Genomic DNA, 26,087 nt, shown 5'->3' on the forward strand with positions numbered 1-26,087 from the left:
TTTTACTAAGTCACGAGAAATTTGTAACTTACTAAAAGAAGTCGCAGTATCTAAGCAACAAAAGTCTCATTGTGAACAAACCTTACAATCTGTTCAAAATGAATTACAAAATATACATAACAAGGAGAAAATACTTCATGGATTAACAGGACACGATGGGAAGCAACGTAGACGCCGCGGTCTAATTAATGGAGCTTCTTACGTTTTAAATTGGTTAATCGGCACCCCGGATGCCGACGATGCTAAATACTATACTGATAGCATTGAAACTTTATTAAATGATAATAGGCAAACTCAAACTCTGCTAAAATCTCAGATACAGATAGTTTCTAGTACCATAAAAAATTTTAATAATTCAATTCAATCTTTAAAACTTACGGAGGATACCTTAAACAGCAATATGAAAGTAATTAATAAGTATATGTCAGAAACAAATAACTATGTTATAAACCTTTCGCTAGAAACAGCTATCATGGAACAAGTTGCTACTTTACTCTCCCTGTGCATTCAAGTTTCTGATTACTTTGATAAAAATATAGAATCTATCAATTTAGGAAATCATAATATAATTTCCCCATTCTTAATAACCCCAAAGGATCTTTGCGAAGAATTGATTAATTACAAAGGTGAATTCGAGCTAATAATTACACCGACTTACAAAAACTTACCTAAGATGTACAAATTAATGAGACTCCAAAGCATTACAATGAACGAACTCGTAGTATTTGTTATAAAGTTACCTCTTGTAAAAAGAACAAATTTTGATTTATACAACTTGATCCCATTACCTAACCAACATCAAAATACTTCTATCTTTTCATTTATCACACCCCAAAACCCGTATCTACTCCTTTCCCAACAAAAATCCAACTTTGCCGTCCTGTCGGATTTGAAAAATTGCGTCGAGTATTTGGAAGGGAAGTACGTATGCACCAACGTAAATACGGCAAGAACTACTGAAGATTCTACCTGCGAGGTGCTGTTGCTATCCCCACATGTGAAACAAATACCACGGGACTGCCCAACGAAGACAGTAAATGCCGAAATGGAGATATGGACCTACATCGGAAGCAATCAGTGGCTGTATATCCTGCGTAAGCCAACTACATTGACAGTCATTTGCGGCGAGAACAACAATGATCACATGGAGGACATTGTCTTACAAAAAACTGGTATGGTACAGTTACACAGTGGTTGCAAGGGATATACCATGCTATATTCGTTGGAACCTACAACAAATGTGAACAAAAATATCAGTCATTACGTTCCTCGAATCAATTTAGCCGAAGACGATTGTTGCATTTTGGCAACAAATTATTTACATCATAAAACAATAACATCCCTAAAACCCATAAAACTCACAAATATCGACTTAAATGATTTAAAATTCAATAGCAAAAAAACTCAATGAATTCGACGAACTACTAACCCATCGTCTGAACGAACCCTTCATCGTCACCCACACTAGTTGGTACACGATAACCCTAGGAGTAATAGGTGCCGTTTTAATCCTCGTTCTTTGTGGGAATTGCTGTCGATGGCTTGGTTGCTGGAACCTGCTCAAACGCCTGTGTTGTTTTACCAAAAGCCCAAGAACAGGAGAAATTGTGCCACCAATAATAAAAAATTTTGTTCACTGCAATTTCGATTCAAGCAATCACAGTGAACACAGAGATCATTCCAATGAGATGATCCTGTTTGAACGGCGCGGAAGGGAACAAGCTTCTTCAGAACCAACAACATCCACTGGCATCACCGAGGGGAGAACCATGGACAAGCATCAATCTAGAGCGAACACCTACAACCTCCGATCCAAGTCTGGCTCAAGAACGCGGAAAAGTTCAACCCCCCTGTAATTGTAGATTCCTACTAATTTATCAGTAGTCATTATAATTGTTAGAAAAATCATACCATGATCTCGTCATCAAACTAGTTTAGTATATATAGAATTAGTATAGAATCAAGACATTTATTCATATATGTAAAGCTAATTCACTTTTTACTACACTTATTTTAAGTATACGAGGTGTGACACAAAAGTAACGAGACTAGTCCAATAAATCATTGTACCTGCAGAATCAGTTCTCCGTGACATTATTACCTTCAAAGTAGTCCCCTTCAGCATTCACACACTTTTGCATTTGGTGCTGCCATTGCTGGTAACAATTCTGGAACGAGGTTTTTGGAAGTCCCTTTAGGAGATTCTCCGTTTCTGCCTGAACCTCTTTAACTGAGGTGAAATGAGTTCCCATTAAGCAAAATTTAACTTTAGGAAATAAAGAAAAGTCTCATGGAGCCAAATCAGGTGAATAAGGAGGATGCCCCATCACAGTAATATTTTTACTGGTCAGAAACTACTTGGCAGACAGTGCCGTGTGAGCGGATGCATTGTCCTGGTGCAACGACCATCCATCGCTTCATAACTGTGGCCTTTCTTTCCAAATTTTTTCACTAAATCTTTTTAGGACTTTAATGTAATAGTGTTGGTTAACAGTCTGACCACTGGGAAACCACTCAATTATTACAATTCCATTAATGCGGAATTTTGATTTTGACGTGCGTGCTTTTTTGGGTTTTGGGGATCCTGGAGACTTCCACTCCATTGACTGGCGCTTACATTCTGGGTCATAGGTAAAAATCCAAGTCTCATCACATGTTACAAAAGATTTCAACAAATTTTACAAAAAACTTGATGTTTATATGCTGTTCGACTTTTACATTAGACATTTTTCCGGCATAATGCAGTTGCACGTGTTCACTAAATAACGCAATACTTCCAAATGGTATGACCGATTCAATCGAAATTGGCAACATGGATAGAGGAGGTATGTGGGATGATGCCACAAAAAACAATTGCTGCCAATTCCATTGTTTTTTCAAGCTACAGACCTAGTCTCGTTACTTTTGTGTCACACCTCGTATATAAGATTTTGTATAACTAGTATAAGGTACAACATTTAATTATAATAATTCCTCTCAGAACCACTAAATTCCTCCTTTTAAACAAAAACAGAAAAAAAAAAAAATTGTAAATTTTTGACTAAAAGGGGGGAGGTGTTGTATGTCCAACTACAAGAATCATTTCACAAACAGTACCGATTCATCCCTATATAAATCACTCCACAGACTCATCCCTATACAAACATACTAATCACGATTCCTAAGTCTTAATCATCCTAGACCTCGCAACCATCCTGAGTCACGCTGTCCCTTGACCACCATCCCTACCACTACCTATCCTTAAGCTAGTATTTAAAAACCCCCAAGTTTTAGAATAAGTTTAGAATTAGAAATAGTTCGGTACTGAGCGAACCGCATTCGAGTTGTACGTTTCGTCTTCGTAATAAAGTGTTGTATACCAGAACCCAACACAATTATCCTATGTATTTAGTTCAACAGTCGGTAACTAGTATATACAGTGGCTCACGAATGTATTCGAACGCTTACATGTGCAAACTTGAATGGCCGAAATAATGTACATTCTAGCAATTTACTGAAACAAGTGGATGTCAATAGGAAGATGGAAGTCTTAAGATTATGCCAGTAAAATTTGAAAAAGATTTAATAACGTAAAGAGGAGTTATGATACATTTATTAGAAACGCGCATGATAAGTGACTCACAAAAGTATTCGATTTTATCAGATAAAATCATTAATCTATCTAATTTTGCGAAAGCGTATGTAGGTACACTTAGAGAATCACACTTAGGTCGGATTCCTCGCTGCGGTAGATTATAATGCGCTAATACCTCTACTTATATAATGCGCTAATATCTCCCACCGGCATAGTCGGTTCGGTGAATCGACTACTGACAACCTATGGAATTAATGCTTAGAATCGATACAATAACGTATTTCTAGCATTCCTATACCATTTTGGCACGTTCGGATGAACAATTGCAGAATTTATCGATGAAACTCCTTTCCGCTTAGTCGGTTTAGTCCGGAGCCCGTGTGACGTCGGGCCTCCGACGTTGACATAGAACATAAGACATGTATGTAGCCATAGAATATAAGATATGAATGTAACCATAGAATATAAGACACGTATGTAGCCATAGAATATAAGATATGAATGTAACCATAGAGTGTAAGACATGTATGTAACCTTAGCCGTAAGACATTATTCACGCCATGTTTAACCATAGTAGCGTAGGAACCGCTCGACATTCCTTTCCCACAAGATAAGTCCTTTCCTCGAACTCAATCCCATAAACATCCTCCCGATAATCCAACTCATAAACATCCTCTCACGACAACTCCTACATCTCGTCTTACAAACATCCTTCAAGATAAACTAATCAGAATATCCTTATCGACAACAGACCATAACATCCTCTCACGACAACTCCTACATCTCGTCTTACAAACACCCTCCAAGATAAACTAATCAGAATATCCTTATCGACACCTAGCCATAACATCCTCTTACATCAGCCAGAACCTTCTAGAATGATTTCCTTTGTCCTCAACCACTATAAAACCCAGCTCATTCCTTACCACCCAGAGTCAGTTGGCGCCAGTCCGCCCTAGTCTGCATACCGGTAACCTCAGTGCTAGGTAATCCTGCCTGAGGCCCGTCCAGTCATCCAGTATCACATCAGCCCAGCCTGATTCCTAGGGAGTCGTAAACGACTACCCATTTCGTCGAGCGAGTAAGCATAAGAGTATATCATAAAGGAACATTACCCATATCTACATATATATATATAATCAAGGATTTATTGGAGAATATACCATTATATAATTATAATTGTTGTCCTCTATCTTCAAATACCTGCACGACTTGAATCATACTATCACAACCTCCGAGCTTGCGTGATAAATCACGCAGGACGAGCCTAACAGCTACGACGAGGACATAGACGTCTCCAACGACAGCTGCTTCCACGGGACCCAGGGCCACGACGTAAGCCGACGAGCTACGCTAACCCGAAAGCTGAGCAAAATAATTAAAGGATACAGTCAGCGAGGCGAGTGAAATAGCACATTATTTCACTGGACGCCCCTGGCCGTAACAAAATTGGTGACAGCGGTGGGATAGACTCAGCACCGTGGAGAGATAAGCTGCCTACAGCGAGTCAAGATTATGAAGCGTGTGAAAGAACAAAGCGGACAAGGAGGTCTCAAGATAAGAAGCGCGCCAGACGTTAGACGACACCGGCCGGACGATCGACCGTACCGAGCGGGAGATAAGCGCGCCGCATTCCTGAGCGCGCCAGTTCCCACGACGCGCCGGGTCTCACGCCAGCGCGGGTGACGCATCCACTGCCGCCGCAGTAACGCGCTCATTCAGTCACGCTCCTTCGTACAGTGAAGACGTCGAGTTCGCGCTACAGAGTTTTTCGACAAGAGCAGATCCCTAACGTTCTTGACTTTGCAAGCGGTACGTGCGCTTCAGGGCTGTACTACCTCTTGCCTGGAAGAGGCTTAGGGCATTCTGTCTACAAGATTCGCTAGTTTTCCGTAGATATTTGTGTCACACTTGCGCGTAAAAGCGAAGGTGTTGCCACAGTATCGAAAGAGACTGCGAATTTTTCGCGTACAATTAAGTGAGTAGCTCAATTACGAGCCGACGACCGCTGTTGGTAACCGGATTTTTGCGCGTCCACGAACGCTGCTGAATACGCGAGCCAACAGCATGCCGGTAAGTCATTGAGACTGAGTACAGGAATTGTACTTTTCCTTCGTAAGTAATAAATTTTAGTAATCATCGTTTGAAAATAGGGGAAAAGGAAGCGTGGCTGCCGCGCGGGCCGGCGAGTAAAGGCGAGGAAGCTCAAGCTCCTCGAAGAGAAGTTTCTACAACAAGTGTTTGGACCAGAAATTGTGACCTTGGATAGTGAATCGGACACTGGGACGTCGTCACGCGAAGTGCCGTGATTCAGCTACGACATTTTGGACACAAGAAGTGCCATAAAAGTGTATAACCACAGGGAAGTGCCAGACAAAGTATTGGTGGACTTTTTCCGGGCGTTCCGCGAGAACGAGTGGTCGTGTCCGCCCTCGGTAGACGAATTCTGCCGTCAACATGCCATCGCAACCGGCTGGGACTCAGAAAACGACGCCGATGGAACTCCGTTCGAGGCAGACGGAAATAATGAGTGAGGACGAAATGGCCATGGTGCAAAAGCAACAAATCGAAAAGGAAAGGCGCCTTCGAGAGGAAGCCCGAATGCTTGACAGCGAGAGACGAGAACTGGAGGAAGCTCGCCTGCGGAACGAAGCAGTGTTAGCAAAAATCCGGAAAGCTGAAAAGAGCCAAGGGGCGATACCGAGGAAAAGTGACATTCCCGAAGAACTACCCACGGAGATGGAGGTGCCAAGTGTTGCCGTTGCCAGTGAATCCGTCAGTTATACCCTTAACGAAGCGGTAAAAATGGTGCCCGTTTTCAATGGTTCCTCACCGACTTTATTAACATTTACACGGGCGTGTAAAAGAGCCAGGCAGTTAATTCCCGCTCACGCCGAGGGAACACTGGTTAAACTCATTATTGGACACTTGAGTGGGCACGCCGCTGCCGCTGTGGAGGACGAAGAGATCTACACCGTCGCTGAGCTGTGCAACACCCTAAAGGACATCTTCGGACCACAACGCACCGTCGACTACTACCGCGGCGAATTAGCCAGTATCTACATGAAGAACGGTGAGCACGTTCTAGATTTTATAACCCGGGTAAAAGACTTGCGTGATGCGATCCTCGATTGCGACCGAGGCGCGCCTAATATCGATGAAATCAACAATTTCGCGAAAAGCTGTTTTATTGATGGGTTGATGTCACCCATGCGCTTGGAAGTGAAAGTGGTCGCGGCCGAACCTTTAAAATGCGTATTTCGAGAAGCCATCTCGGTGTTCAAGAGACTAGAGTTAGAAAAGTCGAGACAGGGCCGTACCGAAGTGCGCCGCGTGAATTTCGAACAGCGTGACGGAACTCCCGACTGGCGATCGAGTAGAGACTTTAGAAGAAACGAATCTCCGCGTCGCGTTGATTTCGGAAGGCGTGATCAAAACTCGGAATGGCGCGAACGTCGTTTTGGCAGTCCGCCGCGTCGCGACTCGTGGAAACCAACGTCGCCCGTTCCGCCGCGGAACTACCAGGCGAATCGGGGATTCACGCGATACCCCCGCGGAGATGATAGGAGAGATCCGCCGCTGCCCGATAGATTCTGCCGATACTGCAACATTCCGGGTCACGATCTGCACGAATGCAGAAAGCGTCGATACAACGAACAAATGCGAAATTCGGGAAACGAGTAAGCCCTCCCGCCCGCGACGAACAAAGGACGGGAGGGCCCAAGCACGAAAACAGTGCACGCGGTAACGTTGGATCACGCAGAGTCAACTGTGTCGATTGCTGGGGAGGAACAACAATCCCCCAAATCAGAATAAGCGCGCCGGAGTTAAAATCAATATCAGTCATGATGGTCGACACTGGTGCCGAACCGAACTTAATAAAACTCGGCGCTCTGAAACCTCACACGCAAGTAAACGTCAAGGAGGAAACAAAATTTTCGGGGGTCACATCGCACACTGTCACGACCCTTGGCACAACAAACGTTACGTTATTCGGGGAACGATTCGAATTCTACGTAGTCCCCGATTCCTTCCCTATACCCATGCGCGGAATACTGGGACGCCCTTTCCTAGAGGACGCCGATGTTTCGATGAGGAGCCGATGCGTCCGGTGGAGAAACTTAATCCTGCCATTCGACCAGACCAGACCCGATTCGAGGCCAGCACGCCTAAGGGAGATGTTCAGTAAAGTAAAAATAGACGAAACAGTTGAGCTGGCCACCGAGCGCGGCGGTAGCCACACTCGAGAAATCGGTCGTACTCTTCCCATACATTCGGACGCGACAGAACTAGGCGCAAAAGGTTCACGCGGTCAGTCCCCATTGCCAACAACGTCCGCACAAATACCAGATCGGGATGATGAAATTAACGACTCCGACAGGGACTCACCGGAGTCCGAGACCGAACAGAATAATAACCACGTTACACGGGAAGGACCGATTATAGTTAACATCCGAGATCGGTTAACCATGAGACGAGACAATTTAGTTTGCTTTGTCTCGGTGGATCAGCACCTGTTAGATCAAGGGGGACGGGATCTGGTGAACGAGGGAAAGCTGGAGATCCCGGATGACCTCGAAGCAACCGTTCCACGGGTTATCAGAGGCGCGACTCATAGTATCATCCTTCTGCCAATCGCCACTTACGTAACGCAAAAACCCTCCGCGGACGGTGTATTAGCATGTATACAGTCTCTCTGCAACACTGCAGAAGAGCTAGGATTAAGCTCATTTAGCATATCAAAAATCGATTTCGAGAAGGCGCCATGGGCTTACGTGAACCAAGTATTGTCAGACCTGTTTAGCGAAACGAGGGTTAAGATCTTTGTCTGCGCACACAAAATTCGGATACCATCCGAGGGCGAACGGCGGGGCATACTTATCGAGAACCACGCCTCGGCTTTCGCTGGGCATAAAGGGATAAACAAAACCTACCGAAGGATCAGGGAGAGATATTATTGGCCGACGTTAAAGGGTAACGTGCGGGACTTGGTGAATTCTTGTGTTAGCTGTCAGAAAAAGAAACTAACCAGAGTAAAAACGCGACAACCCATGACGATAACCGACACTCCAGGACAGGTTTTCGATAAGATATCGCTCGACCTCGTTGGCCCTCTACCCTGCACGGAGGCAGGAAACAAATATATTCTCACCATTCAGGACCTGCTCTCAAAATATTCGGTAGCCATACCATTGCAAGACGCATCAGCCATCGAAACGGCGGATGCATTCATAAATCATTTCGTCTCGCGATTCGGAACGCCCAAAGCGATGCTGACCGACCAGGGAGCAAACTTCATTAGCTCCCTAATGAAAACCATCGCGACAAAACTCAAAATTACGAAATTTCGAACAACAGCGTTTCACCCCCAAAGTAATGGATCCATCGAACGCTCCCACCACGTACTCACCGAATACTTGAAACAGTATATAGAAAAGCGTGACTGGGACAAGTGGTTAGATTTAGCAATGTTTAGCTACAATACGAGTGTCCATGAGGGCACCCACTACACCCCACACGAGTTAGTATTTGGCGACCCCGCGCGCGTCCCTACGGCAGATACGATGTTAGTCGAAACAACCAACGAGTCGTACAACCAATACCTGCGAGATTTACAAACTAAGGTGACACAGGTCGTGAGTGATGCGCGTAGGAATCTTATGGATGCAAAAGAAAAATCCAAACGACACTACGATCGCCGTGTGCATGTAGAAAGCTTTAAGGTTGGAGAACGGGTTATGCTGTTGAATGATTTGCGCCGCGATAAATTCGACGATGAGTATCTTGGACCATACGAAATCCGGTGGGTATTCCCAAACGGAAATGTAAAAATAGTTGTGAAAGGACGAATGAAAATTGTGCATGCGAACCGCCTGAAGAAGTTCAAAGCCGCCCCCATCGCGTCGGTATTCACGGCTCGCACGTCACCCCCACTCCCAACGACGAACGACAGAGGGAAAACCCCCAGGTCTACAAGGAGTCACTCGTCTTTAGTCCGGCGAACAAAACACTTCATCATGTGGGCTCTAATACTACTAGTCACCATCCACCAAGCATCAGGATTGATTGGCTACGATTGCAGCGGACCAACACTCAACATCTCCACCTTCTCCATCGTCGATCAACTGGACTGTTCTCCCCAAAGCATCGAGCCATTAACAGAACTAAAGGACATACAATTACTACAATTGGGCGACTTCAACGAGACTCCGGTCATCCAATGCCGATTGGAGATAGACAGGACCATTTATTACTGCGGAATGCATTCGCACGTATCAGTGGTACATAACGGACGGCAGCAATACATATTTTCTACGACACATGAGACCTGTCGAAACCTGCAAGTAACCGGAACCATAGCAATCACGCCATCAGTACAAGTCACAGGAATTCAGCCGAATTCAACTAGCCACGTTAGCCTGACAATCGCCGGGAGGATTGACACCCAAGGAACCTGTTCTGGGACAACGTATGCAGACCCATATGGATCTTGGACAGACGTGGTGGTTCAGGCATCAGTTACAGTGTCCATCAAAAACTACGTGACACCAGTTAAACTGGATACAAACCAGGTGATTCTTCGATCGGGACAACGCTGCTCGCTGCAGGCGGGAAGCTGCTTGGACGCCGAAGATGGCTACACCTACTGGGAACCAGTGCCCAGCGATTCCTGCCATTTCAACCACTATGATGTCCTCTACGAAGGGCGAGCAGACAAGATAACATCCCGAGAGCAGCAAACACCCACTGTTTATGTAGTTACAGCAGAGGACACAACGTTCGCACTAACGAAAACGCACGAAATAACGCTTTGTGGATACCGGCTCATGAAGACGGAACATCCAAAATTATTTATCGTCGAAACAGCGTCCGACGGGAAGTTCAAGGCAAAAACTCGAACACCCGTCAACAACCTTGACATTTTCACGTATGTCAACTCGAAATTCGTATACGTGGAGCGGCACATCAAGAATCAACTACTGCAACTATACAATGACGTCCTCGAACAAAAGTGCAATCTGGAAAGGCAGATAATAAGGAACGCTCTCACCTTAATGCACACATCACCGGAGGAAGTAGCCTACGCAATAACCAAGGCACCGGGACACATGGCCGTTTCATCAGGAGAGGCTATACACGTCATACAGTGCATACCCGTCGCCTGCCAAGTAAGGAAAACGGAGGAGTGCTTTGACGAACTGCCAGTAAAATATAAAAACGAATCTCGGTTTCTCACCCCGAAAAACCACATTCTCACCGCCGCGGGAACCAGGAGAGAGTGCAACTCGCTGATGCCAACCATGTATAAACTGAACGGAGCCTGGTACCGTCTCACACCGGGCCTGACGGAAACAATTCCACCTCAGGCTTTACAATCCATCACCAGACCGACTTGGAAATACGTGGACCCACACAATCTGGCAAATGGAGGCATATACTCAGCCGAAGATCTGAATAAACTGAAAAACCATATTATGTTCCCGATCGAAAAGGCCTCGGTGATCAGCTCGATTGCCCAAGGCGCCACGGGAAGGCAATTCACCACGGGTAGCGTACAAATATCAAACCTACTGGATGCTGCATCAATAGAGAAGATAGCAAAGTCCGCTGAAGAAAAGTTATGGTTCACCTTCGTCAAATTCGGGTCGTTCAGCGCGGGCCTTATTGGCATATACCTTAGTATCCGCATCACAAAACTCATCATCAATTCAATCCTGAACGGAATCGCCCTACACGCAGCCTACGGCTGGAGTCTACACCTGCTGGTCGCCGTTTGGAGCTCCATGACACATTTCTTTCTGTTCCTGAAACGGAAAAACGAGGAAAAGCTGAACTTGCCGGACGACGCCATCGAGTGTGTTCCCCAAGAAAAAGAACACTTAAATGCCCAACCAAGCGACAACGTAGACGAAGTGACAAGTGCTCCCCTCTACCCCTCCTTAATAGAGACATACAAACTCAAGTGAAGTCCCCAAAAGCCCCAACAAACTCTGCGAATGCGAGAAATACCAGGGAAGCCAATTTTTCCTCCATAAAAATTGACTTTTCCTAGGGGGGGAGGTGTGACGTCGGGCCTCCGACGTTGACATAGAACATAAGACATGTATGTAGCCATAGAATATAAGATATGAATGTAACCATAGAATATAAGACACGTATGTAGCCATAGAATATAAGATATGAATGTAACCATAGAGTGTAAGACATGTATGTAACCTTAGCCGTAAGACATTATTCACGCCATGTTTAACCATAGTAGCGTAGGAACCGCTCGACATTCCTTTCCCACAAGATAAGTCCTTTCCTCGAACTCAATCCCATAAACATCCTCCCGATAATCCAACTCATAAACATCCTCTCACGACAACTCCTACATCTCGTCTTACAAACATCCTTCAAGATAAACTAATCAGAATATCCTTATCGACAACAGACCATAACATCCTCTCACGACAACTCCTACATCTCGTCTTACAAACACCCTCCAAGATAAACTAATCAGAATATCCTTATCGACACCTAGCCATAACATCCTCTTACATCAGCCAGAACCTTCTAGAATGATTTCCTTTGTCCTCAACCACTATAAAACCCAGCTCATTCCTTACCACCCAGAGTCAGTTGGCGCCAGTCCGCCCTAGTCTGCATACCGGTAACCTCAGTGCTAGGTAATCCTGCCTGAGGCCCGTCCAGTCATCCAGTATCACATCAGCCCAGCCTGATTCCTAGGGAGTCGTAAACGACTACCCATTTCGTCGAGCGAGTAAGTATAAGAGTATATCATAAAGGAACATTACCCATATCTACATATATATATATAATCAAGGATTTATTGGAGAATATACCATTATATAATTATAATTGTTGTCCTCTATCTTCAAATACCTGCACGACTTGAATCATACTATCACAACCTCCGAGCTTGCGTGATAAATCACGCAGGACGAGCCTAACAGCTACGACGAGGACATAGACGTCTCCAACGACAGCTGCTTCCACGGGACCCAGGGCCACGACGTAAGCCGACGAGCTACGCTAACCCGAAAGCTGAGCAAAATAATTAAAGGATACAGTCAGCGAGGCGAGTGAAATAGCACATTATTTCACTGGACGCCCCTGGCCGTAACACCCGTGTTACGGCCAGGATTTCACGGCGAAATATATTTTATTTCGCTCGCGTCGTCGACCGCTCCTTTTTCTTTGTACTCAGCTTTTCGGGTGAACGTGGCTCTCAAGCGTACGTCAAAGCCCTGGGTCCCGTGGAATAGCCGTAATGAGACGTTGAAGTATCCTTCCTCCGTGCAGCAAATTATTGTCTTTCCTTATGTTTTAGCATAAGCGCTCGGATAATGGTTGGAATAAAATCAAGTCGTGCAGGTATCGTCGTATAGAATGTGAGACAGATATAATTATATATCAGTATATTCTTTTTTTCTTTATAATGTTCGTTGTATAATAATCCGTTGTATAATGCCCATGTTTCAGGGTTGTACTCACTCGAAGGAATAAGAAACCGAGACTAGGTCGGTATGATCACTGTTGAATATATGTATTGGACGGGTCTCGGGAAGGATTACCTATACCCGAGGTTACCGGTGTGACTTTGAATTACTATGGACAGGCCTGGAGCAGGATGACCTGTCTCCGAGGTTACCGGTAAGCAGACTGAGACACGGTGGATGGAATCGGGTGGCTTTTATACTGATAGTGGACAAAGAGAATTTGTTCTAGAAGGTTCTGAGCTGACGTAAGAGGATGTTATGACTATTGGTTATCTGGAGGATGTTTATAAGACTTGATATTCTAAAGGAGTTTTTGGTTTCATAGGATGTTTACGGTATCGATAAGAAGTGTGACTGAATTTATCAAGCGGATGTTTATAAGATTAGGATTCGAAGAATGAATTTATGTCGAGAGGATGTTTATAGAATAAGGATTCGAAGAATGAATTTATGTCGAAAGAATGTTTATAAGATAAGAAGTTAAAGAATATTTAAGAGAAAGGATGTTTGTAAGATTAAGGTCAGAGGAATAGGATCGATGGTTTGATGGGAAAGGAATGTCGAGTGAGCTCCTACGCTAAATGATTACATACAGTAAATATTCGATATGTGCACAAATGATCTGTACGATATGTGCACCAAAGTTATCCCCACCACTGGGGGGAAGACCCCTTCAGACGCCGAGAAGCTCGATCGCCGAGAAATGTAACATGATCCGGGTTCGGGTATATCCGTGAAGCATTACATATACAAATATAAAACTTTTTTATTTTTGACTTTTTCGAAATCCAACTTTTACCAATAGATTCTTTACATTTTTCTGATTAAAATGAGACCAAACACGACATAATTTGGGCTATATTTACTGGTTTAATTGACGATGAAAGTTTTTCACGTCGAAGAGGATAGCGAGTCAAAAAGAAAGAGACACTACGATCGTGGCTGTCGGCAAAGATCAAAAGTCTGTTCAATTGTTCACAATCCTAATACGTTGCTAACTTTTTTATTTTTTATCAAATTTTTATAAAACTTTCTCTATCATGTTCGTGACATTTTCCTGATTAAAATGAGACCAAACACGACGTAATTCGAGTTATATTTACTTGCAATATCTTATTAGAGTAAAATCATCCATGTACGCGTAACACTTGAAATTACAAGTAAATATGTCTCGAAGTATGTCGTGTTTGGTCTCATTTTAACGACAAAAATGTTACAAATATGATGGAAAAAATTTCACAAAAAAAAAATAAAAAATAAAAAAGTTTTATTCTTGCATTAGGAGTGTCCTTCTGGTAGGTCACTGTTTGTTTACGTTCAGTCTCCTTCGCTCGAAATGTAGGAACTGTACGATATCTGCACCAGTTCGGTCCCGAGAATGGTGCACATATCGAATATGTACTATACATAGGGTCATTCCACGCCAAATCGATCACTTTTGGAAGTCACCATCTCCGATTTTGCTCTAATCGAAATATGTTGTAGTCCATGTGAAATTAGGGGGGGTTTAAGTCATCATTTTGCCGGTTTCGAATTTGTTAATGAATGACAAGCCGTCAAAGTTTGCAATTTTTGCCCATTTTGGCGAAAATGGGGTCCACTTGGGAATTTTTTTCTCAGAAACTACTGAACCGATTTAGCTAAATTTTTTTTTGTTTTATTCGTGAAGGTTTGGGCTATTTCAAAATATTTTTTTTAACTTTGTCAATTTGTTATAAATTGTTGAAAAATTTAAACAAATTCTTTTTTTGCGTTTTTCTCAATGAGGGGCGTAAAGGGTTAAAATTAAAAAAAAATATGTTCATATTCTTCGAAGCTTCCCCTTTAAAATGAGCCCTTTAGAACGATGGAGCCTTGAAAATTGACGTCTCTACAAGCTGGAAAAGGACGCGGGGTACCCCGGTTTCAGGTAGGCGAGTCGCGCATTCAGCTATTATGATCGGTTGTTTTACATCACTGGCCTCAAAACTATACAAGGAGACTTCGTACGCGATTAAATGACTCTATTGGTACCTAGTAAAGTATATTAGTACTTACTTTTGACGAATCACACATTTTTTAATCATAACTTCATTCATAGATATTAGTTCGTATATTTATTGTTTATATTTTAAAAAAGGCATCATTACTTGATAGAATCCGCAAAAAAGTGGTGATTTCTTTCTATCGCAGTAGGATAGTAGTGGGTTGTGATCAAAAGTATGGAAAGTATTGTGTGTGGTTGGAAAAAATTTAATGACAGTTAGTTCATACACTATAAGTACGGAGCCATCATTATCGTACGAGCAAGTCCTACTTTATTTTCTTTATTTGATAATGACGCAAAGCTGAGAAAACTTTTAGACCCTGTTATTAATAATGCTGTTGCCAAAGGAGCTTATAAATAATCGGTATATTTAATATATTCATTTTGTGTTACATAATTAAATGCTATGTTCGAAAAAGATGATTCTGCCCATTCAAATAAATCTTTAGGAGTGAGAAATGAATTTTTTCGAACAATCTTTGTAAGCTAACGTACATTGCAAGTTTTTTAGTGCTCCCTTCAATAGGATAGCATGACCCCTCTATCGTGAGTAGTTGCACAAGAATGCCATTTTGCAAAAACACCGAAATCACTTAAATGAATAGTTGAATTAATAAAACTCTTTTTGCTTTCATATTGCGTAGCTATCTCGAGAGATATGTTTTCTACAGCCTAATGACTTTTACTCTCTTATTATTTTCAAACCGATAACCAAACAAATAGTTCACGCTTATATCACTTTAGGATTAAATCTAACATAACTATAAGTGTATTATTGGCCAAGAGTGAGTACTAATATACATTACTAGGTATGAACAGCATCATTTAGTCGTATACGAAGTCTTGTCGTATTGTTTTGAGACCGGTGGATATAAAAACCGATCATAATAGCAGAGCACACAACTCACCCACCTGAAATCGGGGTACCCCGCGTCCTTTTCCAGCTTGTAGAGACGTCAATTTTCAAGGCTCCATCGTTCTAAAGGGCTCATTTTAAAGGGGAAGCTTCGAAGAATATGAACATATTTTTTTTTAATTTTAACCCTTTACGCCCCTCATTGAGAAAAACGCAAAAAAAGAATTTGTTTAAATTTTTCAACAATTTATAACAAATTGACAAAGTTAAAAAAAATATTTTGAAATAGCCCAAACCTTCACGAATAAAACAAAAAAAAATTTAGCTAAATCGGTTCAGTAGTTTCTGAGAAAAAAATTCCCAAGTGGACCCCATTTTCGCCAAAATGGGCAAAAATTGCAAACTTTGACGGCTTGTCATTCATTAACAAATTCGAAACCGGCAAAATGATGACTTAAACCCCCCCTAATTTCACATGGACTACAACATATTTCGATTAGAGCAAAATCGGAGATGGTGACTTCCAAAAGTGATCGATTTGGCGTGGAATGACCCATTTAGTTATATTCGCTTTTAATCATTTCCTATAAACCCGAGATCTCTTTAACAGCTTTGATTATTTAAAATACGTATACTCGATTACGTTGGATCTGGTGGTGCGAGACATAGCTGTACGAGATCAATTATATTGCGAAGTCGAGATAGGTAATCCACATCGCCACGGTGGTGCGAGACATAGCCGCACGGTGCGCATATGATGTGTTTGATGCCTCTGCATTTTTAGTCAGCTCATGGGGAGACAAAGACGAGGAGGTTGTAGATACCAACTACGTAAGATCCTACGCACCTTATACCTACCCTGTCTAGTTCCTATTCCGCGACCAGTTATCCGCGAAGTTAAGTAACAGTTATTACTTATTGATATACCTGTGACGAAGATCATAGCGAAGGATCTACTACCTAAGGATCCGAGACGAGAAATCTATTGTAAAAGTTAAGGAGGAAGCTTCGGGTAAGTACTGTGTCATACTTGTACACCCTGGGATCCCTGACATACGACGGGCGCACGTACCGCGTGGTCTAAAAGATTGTCAATTCAAGAGCGATTCCGGACCTTCATATTGATATCAGCAAAGGTACCATCCGGGACGTAACAAATTTGGTGGCAGCGATGCGATACAAGACAATCACCCACCGTGTTGTGGCACAGTATTACCCTCTTCCAGTGATTAAAATATTGCTTTGTTTACGCGCTAAAACAACGTGACTCACACACTCACTGTTCACCGTATTTCTATTTTACATAGAATGTTCCTGTAAATGACCGTTACCGTTGCAGCGGTTTATTGTGGGCCAATTTGTACCTTCGAAATTTTTATGTTTTTATATTTTTATTAAGGTCCAACATGATTTATTGTTTATGACTGTCCAACCGTTAGGTGACGAGCGACGGTGTAGTCGACTTTCTTCAGGTCAACTTTGACCTGCACTCGAACATTTTGTTAGGGCGGTTCTTACCCCTTCTCGGAACATTTTTTCAACCAATCTAATGGTTAATTTTGACAAGTCGCTCGTCTACCCCCAAATACATGCCAATCCCACTCCACATTTTTAGTTTTCGTGGAAAATACTCATGAAAGCCAAGATAGATTCTCTCGCCAGCTCTTAACGAGTAAACATTCTTAAAAGTCCGTTACCACGTAGTGTGATTTCTTCTAAGTACAAAATAAAGTTTATCTTATACCTCCTACATCAGTTTGTTTATTCATATTATCGGAGTAGTGGTCACTGACACAATACCTAACCAGCTTGCGTATGCATTAAGTTGACGCACAGCACAAAACACGTAGTCAATTGCAGAAAGATCGCCGCGAAAGAGATGATCTCCGCCGTGAGTTAAAGACGCGCGCCAAAAATTAGGAGATGTACAAGACTCTCCCGCGGGTTCATCAACCTCTGCGCTACCCCTGACCCCCACGACCCCAAGCATGGCAACCGAGCTATGGGAGTATACGCTCCGCGAAGCAGTCAACACTCTTCCCACATTTGACGGAAATAATATATCCGTTCTTCAATTTACGCGCGAGTTATGTGACCACCTGCAGTCCGGCCTTATCGCCACCGGCGGGATGAGGCCCCGCCATAGACGAAACAAAAAATAAGAGCCGTGGGTACCATCGCCTCGGCGACGAGACACTGATTCATTATTAATTAAGCCTGTGGCCTGTACGAACGGACAAAAGAATTAAAAGAGACGTGCTTATTTCAAAAGTATTGTGTATTTATTTTAAAAATCATCCGATCATCCCGTAACATAACTGGCGCTGCGGACAGGATACTGCGAGGCTGTCGAATCCGGATCCTTCTCCTATTGTGTGACGAAAATCACTGACGAGGAAGCAGCTGGTGTTTCAACCCCATTGTCGCAGTGTCAATACGATCAGGCCACCTTTCGGCACTGGCATAGAAGAGTAAGTCTTTGAAATTTCCTATCTATACGTGTATATATCGTATCCCCAATTTTACCCTTATCCAATACGATTGATCACGTACATTAACTTTGACCGATCATAAATAAGTATAAGTGAAATAATGGCTCAACTAACATTTGATCAATTTAAAATGAGATTATCTGTATGGCGCGACGCGATCCCAATGTACGAGGGAGGGACAAGACTTCTGTCTCATTTTATCCAAACGTGTGATAAATTCACTGAAAATCTTACAACAAACGATAATGCGATCAACGAGTCGTTGTATGCTCTTATCAAATCAAAACTACGCGGAGAGGCACTTGATTTGGTAGTTGTTAATAAACCCATAGACTGGCCCCAATGTAAGACACTCTTAATTAATAGGTATAGCGACCCTAGCTCGGAAGAATTATTATTTAACCGACTCAGTACTTGTTATGAACAAACCAATCAAACGTATGAAGAATACGTCGACGAAGTCAAAATTCGTTTGAACAAGCTAAAAGAGCATGTACAACTAAATAATCAGGATAACAATATAATTGCTATGAAAAGTAACTTCTATGATAATATTGCGAAAAATGTATTTATTGATGGAATTAAACAGCCGTATCATTCACATCTGACGCATTTTGAATTGACTGATATCGAGGATTGCCTAACAAAATGTAGAAAATACGATAACCACGAACAACAAGCAGCCTTTCTTACCTTCATGAGACAACGCGAAAATAAACCCAAAACGAATGCATTTAATACAGCAGGAATTTCGAGGAATACTAATCTATTTACACACGGAATCTCTGGAAACATGAACCCGTTTCAACAACGTGCAGCTATTGCACAAAAACCATTTACACCAATAACCTTTGGAAACAGTAATAATTATAGACCAAATAATAATCAACCTAGGAATCAAAACCCTCAGCCTACACCTATGTCGATTAGTACAAGAAATACTAATAGACCGAGTAATAACTTTAATAGGCCCAATAACAATTTCATACGTCCAAGCAATAATTTTACAGCGAGGCCAAATAATTTCTTCAGAAGTACAGGACCCCCAAACTTTATAGCAGAGGAACTTAATCATCAGGGAGAACAGCAACAAAATTTAGAAATTCAGGAAGAAGTTGATCATGAAAATTTTCCACTTGATCCCGATGTAAACTAAGAAACGTAGTAAACCTAAATTCTATTGGAAATTCGCCTGAACTTCCACACATTATCACGACTGACCCGCCGCTTAAAATTCTTATTGATTCCGGAGCGTCTTCATCAATTATTAATCCCGAAATAGCCTATCGTCTATTTTCCAAGTATATTTTCCCATATAATTTCGAAATCAAATCAGTGCATAAAGTAACAAAGGGTACACGTGCACTCACTTTTCCGATTTTACGCGAATTAGGAGACGAAACACCTATCACTTTTCTTGTAGTGCAGTGGCATTCCACTTACGATTGTCTAATTGGAAATAAAGATTTGCAAAAATTAGAAGCGAATATAAACTATAAAACTCAAATATTTAGTACGACGAAGTTTGAAATAAACTATTTAAATAATATACCGGACAAATGCAAGACCGCTGGAATGAATCATCATCGAGAAGTAATAACACAGATAAGGACAAGTCACATGAACAGCGAGGAAAGGGATAAGATCACAAGTCTGTGCCATCGATATAAAGACTGTTTCTATAATGAGAATGAGAAATTATCAGCCACTAGTGCAGTCAGCCACAGTATCCGAACAAAAGATGAATATCCAATTTACGTCAAAAGTTTTCGCTACCCATATAATTTAAAACAGGAGATACAAGAACAAATAAGAAAACTACTAAGAGACGAAATAATTCGTCCTAGTAATTCGCCTTACTCTTCACCAGTTTGGATCGTACCAAAAAAGAGTAAGCTGAACGACAAAACTATTGAAGATAAATATCCACTCCCGAGGATGGATGACATTTTAGAAAATCTGGGTAAATGTGCTTATTTTAGTACATTGGATTTAGCTCAAGGCTTTCATCAGATTCCTGTACACGAAAATTCTATAGAAAAGACGGCTTTTACAGTAGAAAATGGTCATTATGAGTATTCTCGAGTGCCCTTTGGGCTGAAGAATGCCCCCGCATCATTCCAGAGGATGATGGACAAAGTTCTTATGAAATATTTGCACAAATTCTGTTTTGTCTACATAGACGATATTGTAGTATTTTCAAAATCATTACAGAAACATTTACAGCATCTAAAGCTCAAATTTGATGAATTAAGAACGTACGGTTTAAAAATACAATTAGATAAAAGTGAATTTTTACGAAAAGAAATGCCGTTTTTAGGACATATTATCACACCTCATGGAATTAGACCGAACCCAGATAAAATTGATGCCATAACAAAGTATCCCTTACCAATTACGCAAAAGGAGGTTAAAGCATTTCTAGGACTCACCGGTTACTACCGGAAGTTTATTAGAGATTATGCAAAAATAACCAAGCCTCTCAAGAAAGTGCTTAAAAAGGGAGAAAAAATCGATTGCGAGAATAAAGATTTCATCGAATCATTTAATAAATGTAAAGAATTAATCACCAACACGCCCATATTAAAATATCCCGACTTTGAAAAACAGTTTCACATCACTTCAGACGCATCGAGCGTCGCGATCGGAGCTGTCTTATCGCAGGAGGGACACCCCATATCATACTATTCAAGGACGCTGAATACAGCCGAACAAAATTACTCTACAATAGAAAAGGAGCTACTAGCCATAGTAGAAGCATGTAGACATTTTCGACCGTACATTTATGGAAGAAAGTTCATTATTGAAACTGATCACAAGCCGCTTACTTGGCTCTGGTCTTTAAAAACGCCTAACTCTCGACTAATCCGTTGGAGGATCAAGTTAGAAGAGTACGATTACGAAGTGAAATACAAAATGGGTTGCGAAAATAATGCGGCCGACGCTTTAAGTCGGATAGAAATAAATATCGAAGAATCCGAGCAGGTCGATGCGTTATCGATGTTACCTCAAGCGCCGGACGATACTCCTCTCACTATCGAAGAAATGGATGAAATGCTCGATGATGCAACAGTCCATACTGCTGAAGAGGATCCGGTTTTCTCATTACCCATATCAGATAAGAATATTCATGCATTCAACTACAGTATAATAATCAAACAAGGCAACGATTATCAAGCAAAAACGAATAAAGATAAACTCAAGATACAATATATAATAAAAATTAATAAGCAAAACGCAGAAACGCAATTGCTTAAATTTCTTAATGAAAATGTAAAACCAGATAAGCAATATGGCATTTACTTTGCAAATGAAGAATTAGGAGTTACCACTTACAGGATATTAAAGGAACATTTCAACGAGAAATTAAAGTTGATTAGGACAAATACCTGCACACCTTCAGTCAATCGAAATAGCTTTATGAAAGAACTCGAAAAATACCATAACCAAACCCATAATGGAATACAAGAAACAATTGCGCATTTTAAGAAGAAACTGTATACACTTAATATGGATAGAATTATTCAAAATTATATAAATCTGTGGCGTCGATTTAGCGACCGCCACGTCCCTGTCTAATTTATTATATTTAGTCTAGTCTTAAGATTTTCGGTGTGAATGAGATGCGATAGCGAGTTGTTTGCCTGAGTCCGAGTGAATGCTGCGGAGCGTTTGCGAGAGGATATTTGGATCATCGGGTCGAGTGTCGCGTTGGGTGTCCGAGTTCGAGGAATGCCTGTGAAATACGCGTGTATCGTTGAATGATTGGTTTAGAGTGAGAGCGATTCGGTTTGGACGAGGAAAGAATGATTCCGAGTGAGAATGCATTAGGGTGTGTGGGGGTGAGTGTCGTAAGCATGAGAGTTAGTTCATCGCTGCTTGTCAAAGAGTAAGGTCGTGGACCTGCTACAGAATAAACGGAAGTCAAAGGTGGAAAAATAGTTATTATTTTTCCCTGCGAGTCCTCATCCCATAAATCAATGCCAGACATGTCTTGAGTATAAATATGAAAAAAGACCTTACGAGACGGAAACCTACGGACCTATAATTGCGAAAAGACCGCTTCAACATATACACATGGACATTTTTCATTTCAATAAGGAAAAATTTCTTACCATTATTGATGTTTTCTCTAAATACGCTCAAGCTTATCATTTGCCTGACGGAAATGCCACCACTATATTAAATAAGTTACGACATTTTGCTTCGCATCATAATTTTCCCGATAAAATTACTACAGATAGCGGTAGCGAATTTAATTCGACCTTATTTTAAGAATTTTGTAGGATTCATAAAATTGACTATCATCAAACCACTATTAACAGACATACGTCAAATGGACCCATAGAAAGATTACACTCTACTTTAAAGGAAAAATTGAGTATATTAATAGATCAAAATCCGAGGGAAACAACCAAAAACCACATGATTACAGCTATTCTAATATATAACCAAAGTATACACTCTTCAACAAATTACACTCCATTTACTCTCTTGTACGGTCCCTATGAGGAATTACATAAACATATTATAGAACCCGATAGCGATACCGTTGAAAAATATAACGAAATTAGAAAGAATGAAATTTTACCGTTCTATGAAAAATTATACCCAAAACAACTAGAACAGCAGCGTTTACTTAACAATTCGGATAAAACGTTGGAAAGTAGGGAAATGTTCGTTAAAACGCATCAACAACAACGTGATAAAACCGCCCCCCGTTATCAGAGGTTACTTGTAGAGAGACAACAAGGCCCCTCATTAAACTGCCATATACACGGACAGCGACGCCGCTATAATTTAAGAGATGCCAAAAGATTAAGAAAAGTTTCTTCGTTTTTGCAGGAGGATGAAAATAATATTGATCCTGACGATCTTAATTATACTCGCGAAGAGTATCCAGATTGATCCAAATGCAACACATTATAACTATCATCAAGGAACCGGCAGGATTATGGAAAATTATCACTATCTACATTTTTACATAAATATAACGTCTCTTAAACATACTTACAACAAAATTCTTATCAGCTATACCATATTATCTGGACAGAAGGAGCTTAGAAATTCAAGTTTATTTAGGCAAACTGAATCCTTGTGTAACGAAATTTATCAAAATCTACAACAAATTGCACCCCCAAAAGAAAGGGTTAAAAGAGGATTAATAAATGGATTGGGTACAGTAATTAAGTACATTTTTGGAAACCCAGATGCTAATGATCTCGACAAAATAAACAATTATTTGGTTTCGCTCGAACGCCAACAACACGAAAATATATTAATTCTTAGTAAGACAGTAAGCATTATGAATACGATAAGCAATAGCATAAATGGTAACACCGAAATAATTAACAAAAATTTACAAAATCTTGCAAACATTCTTAGTAAACAAAGTACTCGACTTGATCTCTTCGAAGCCATTATTACTCTTATCACACAAGAACAACATTTTCTAAATTTGCTTGAAAAAATTAAAAGATCGTTCGTTTTCTCAGGAGAGGTATTTGACCTAGAAATATTAACTTATGAACAAATGTCAGATATAAAAGCACATTTATTAGAACTTTATTCTCGGAAAGAATTAATGCTACATTACCATAATTTATTGGATTTCCGGTTTATTCAAGAATCAGTCGTAACCGCCCCTGACTCCATTGTTTATACACTTAAAATCCCGATTCTTAACCCTATCGAATTCTCCTCATTTCAAAGACTTGCTACAATCAGCCATAACAATCAAACAGAAATTATAATCACACCATGGAAACTAACAAGACCGACAGTCCAATTATTTGCTTATAAATGTCAACTAATATATGATCATGATTATCTATGTTATCGAATTATCACAGAAGAGATCAGACCAATCTACATCTTAACGAATGAACCTCTAGTATTGGCGTATCAGCTATCCAATAATTCGGCACTAATATCATGCAATTATCCGATAACTATTGAATACAACAAAAACAAAACCATCCTCCAGGGAACATACTTTGTCCAAGGAAACGATGTACAAGTACAAGGTCACAATCTTGATAAGAATCTCGGAGAGCTAAAGCAACCAGAAATCTTGCCTCTAATCATCAAGAATCATCAACTGAATTTGGAACCTTTGAAAACCTTAACCACACCTACAATAAACATACCTACATTTCAAAAGCCTGGAATTGAATTTTATATGTCTGTAACCAGTGTCGCAATTATATCTTTAATCATTATAGGCCTCTTAATCTACTTCATATATAGGAGAAAAAGCAAAGTACGACAACCTACCCAAACAATCAATAACGAGGACGTCATTGAACTTCGGCAGGGAGGAGTTATGTGACCACCTGCAGTCCGGCCTTATCGCCACCGGCGTGATGAGGCCCCGCCATAGACGAAACAAAAGATAAGAGCCGTGGGTACCATCGCCTCGGCGACGAGACACTGATTTATTATTAATTAAGCCTGTGGCCTGTACGAACGGACAAAAGAATGAAAAGAGACGTGCTTATTTCAAAAGTATTGTGTATTTATTTTAAAAATCATCCGATCATCCCGTAACATAACTCGCACTTGCCGAAGAGCCCGCGATATCATCCCTGTTCATGCCGAACGAACCCTCGTAAAGTTAATTACTGTGCGTTTGCGCGGACGCGCCGCGATTGCAGTTGAAGATGAACGCATAGACGACGTTACAACTTTGTGTAACCAGTTAAAAGAAGTATTTGGCCCCAATCAAACGGTAGATCATTATCGCGAAGAAATGGCCAATATCTACATGGGCGTAAATCAACACATTTTAGATTACATTAGTAGAGTTAAAGATTTACATGATGCGATCTCAGACTTTCACACGGTACCCGCGTAAGAAATAGACTGTGAACTGTGACTGTGAACAGTTTTATCGATGGTCTTATACCTAGCATTCGGCTCGAAATTCGACCCTTGCGCGACCATCCGTTATCGCGCGTCTTTAATGAAGCAATCCGGTCCTATAAACAACTCCAACTCGATAAACAGAGATACGATAAAATAATTTTAAGAAAAAAAATACGCCGACTTCGAAATGCACTAAAAAGTATAAAATAATTTCTGTTGTAATATGTGAATTTACAATAGTCGTAATACACAAAATGGTACTCGTCGCGCCATCTACTGGTTGTCGACGATTTCGTACGAGACAAGCTCGAGCGAACGCGAGCATAGTGCGCATGCCTCGCGTATATACTCTAAGCACATACTATACTTCGTGGAGTCAGACTATGCTGTACTGTACTCCACACTTTTTCTTGCCTGTAAGACTCCAAGCTGAGCGGACGCACTACCGACTATGGCTTATGCCACTTACATATAAATATATTCATTATTAATATTAACCTCAGTGTTGTTTATTGATCCACACAATCCAACAATTTCTATTTCCTAATGAAGTAATTTCTATTTCATTCAATCATACAATTACGTAACAGATATGAATGAAACCTATTTACTCGTTAGGTAGTATATTAAATACATTTCAACCTTTTCGGAGGCGGCGCAAAATTAAAAGATTTTCTTGAACATGTCAACCTTTGGACAGCCGAACATAAGCAAAGTTTGTATAGCTATTTTTTTGTCTATACATATAACTCGACAGCACGCCGCGAAA

The 26,087-nt window shown here is 41.1% G+C and overlaps 2 protein-coding genes across 3 annotated transcripts in view; both read left to right on the forward strand.

Annotated features, from left to right (window-relative positions):
* LOC143265368 (uncharacterized) overlaps positions 1 to 17,709 on the forward strand; it is a 253,696-nt gene extending 235,987 nt beyond the window's left edge. The window contains exons 1-3 of one of the 2 annotated variants that reach the window (XM_076537079.1): positions 6,776 to 12,338; positions 13,061 to 13,322; positions 13,403 to 17,709. In XM_076537079.1, coding sequence (XP_076393194.1) covers positions 7,207 to 11,541 — 4,335 coding nt within the window. In that variant the 5' untranslated portion in view covers positions 6,776 to 7,206 and the 3' untranslated portion in view covers positions 11,542 to 12,338; positions 13,061 to 13,322; positions 13,403 to 17,709. Of the gene's footprint in view, positions 1 to 6,091; positions 12,339 to 13,060 lie in introns of those variants that run through there. The other variant, XM_076537080.1, reaches the window with a different exon arrangement.
* Positions 17,710 to 23,296: 5,587 nt separating this feature from the next.
* LOC143265369 (uncharacterized) lies at positions 23,297 to 25,815 on the forward strand. The gene has a single exon (XM_076537082.1). The coding sequence runs from the start codon at positions 23,301 to 23,303 to the stop codon at positions 24,780 to 24,782; it is 1,482 nt and encodes a 493-aa protein (XP_076393197.1). The 5' UTR covers positions 23,297 to 23,300; the 3' UTR covers positions 24,783 to 25,815.
* The last annotated feature ends 272 nt before the right edge of the window (positions 25,816 to 26,087 follow it).

The sequence above is a fragment of the Megachile rotundata genome, chromosome 11, assembly GCF_050947335.1.
Source record: "Megachile rotundata isolate GNS110a chromosome 11, iyMegRotu1, whole genome shotgun sequence".
In the NCBI taxonomy this organism is placed as follows: Eukaryota; Metazoa; Arthropoda; class Insecta; order Hymenoptera; family Megachilidae; genus Megachile; species Megachile rotundata.

Coding starts and splice junctions, on each gene's coding strand:
- LOC143265369 (XM_076537082.1), top strand. CDS start 23,301: ATGAAAATAATATTGATCCTGACGATCTTAATTATACTCGCGAAGAGT.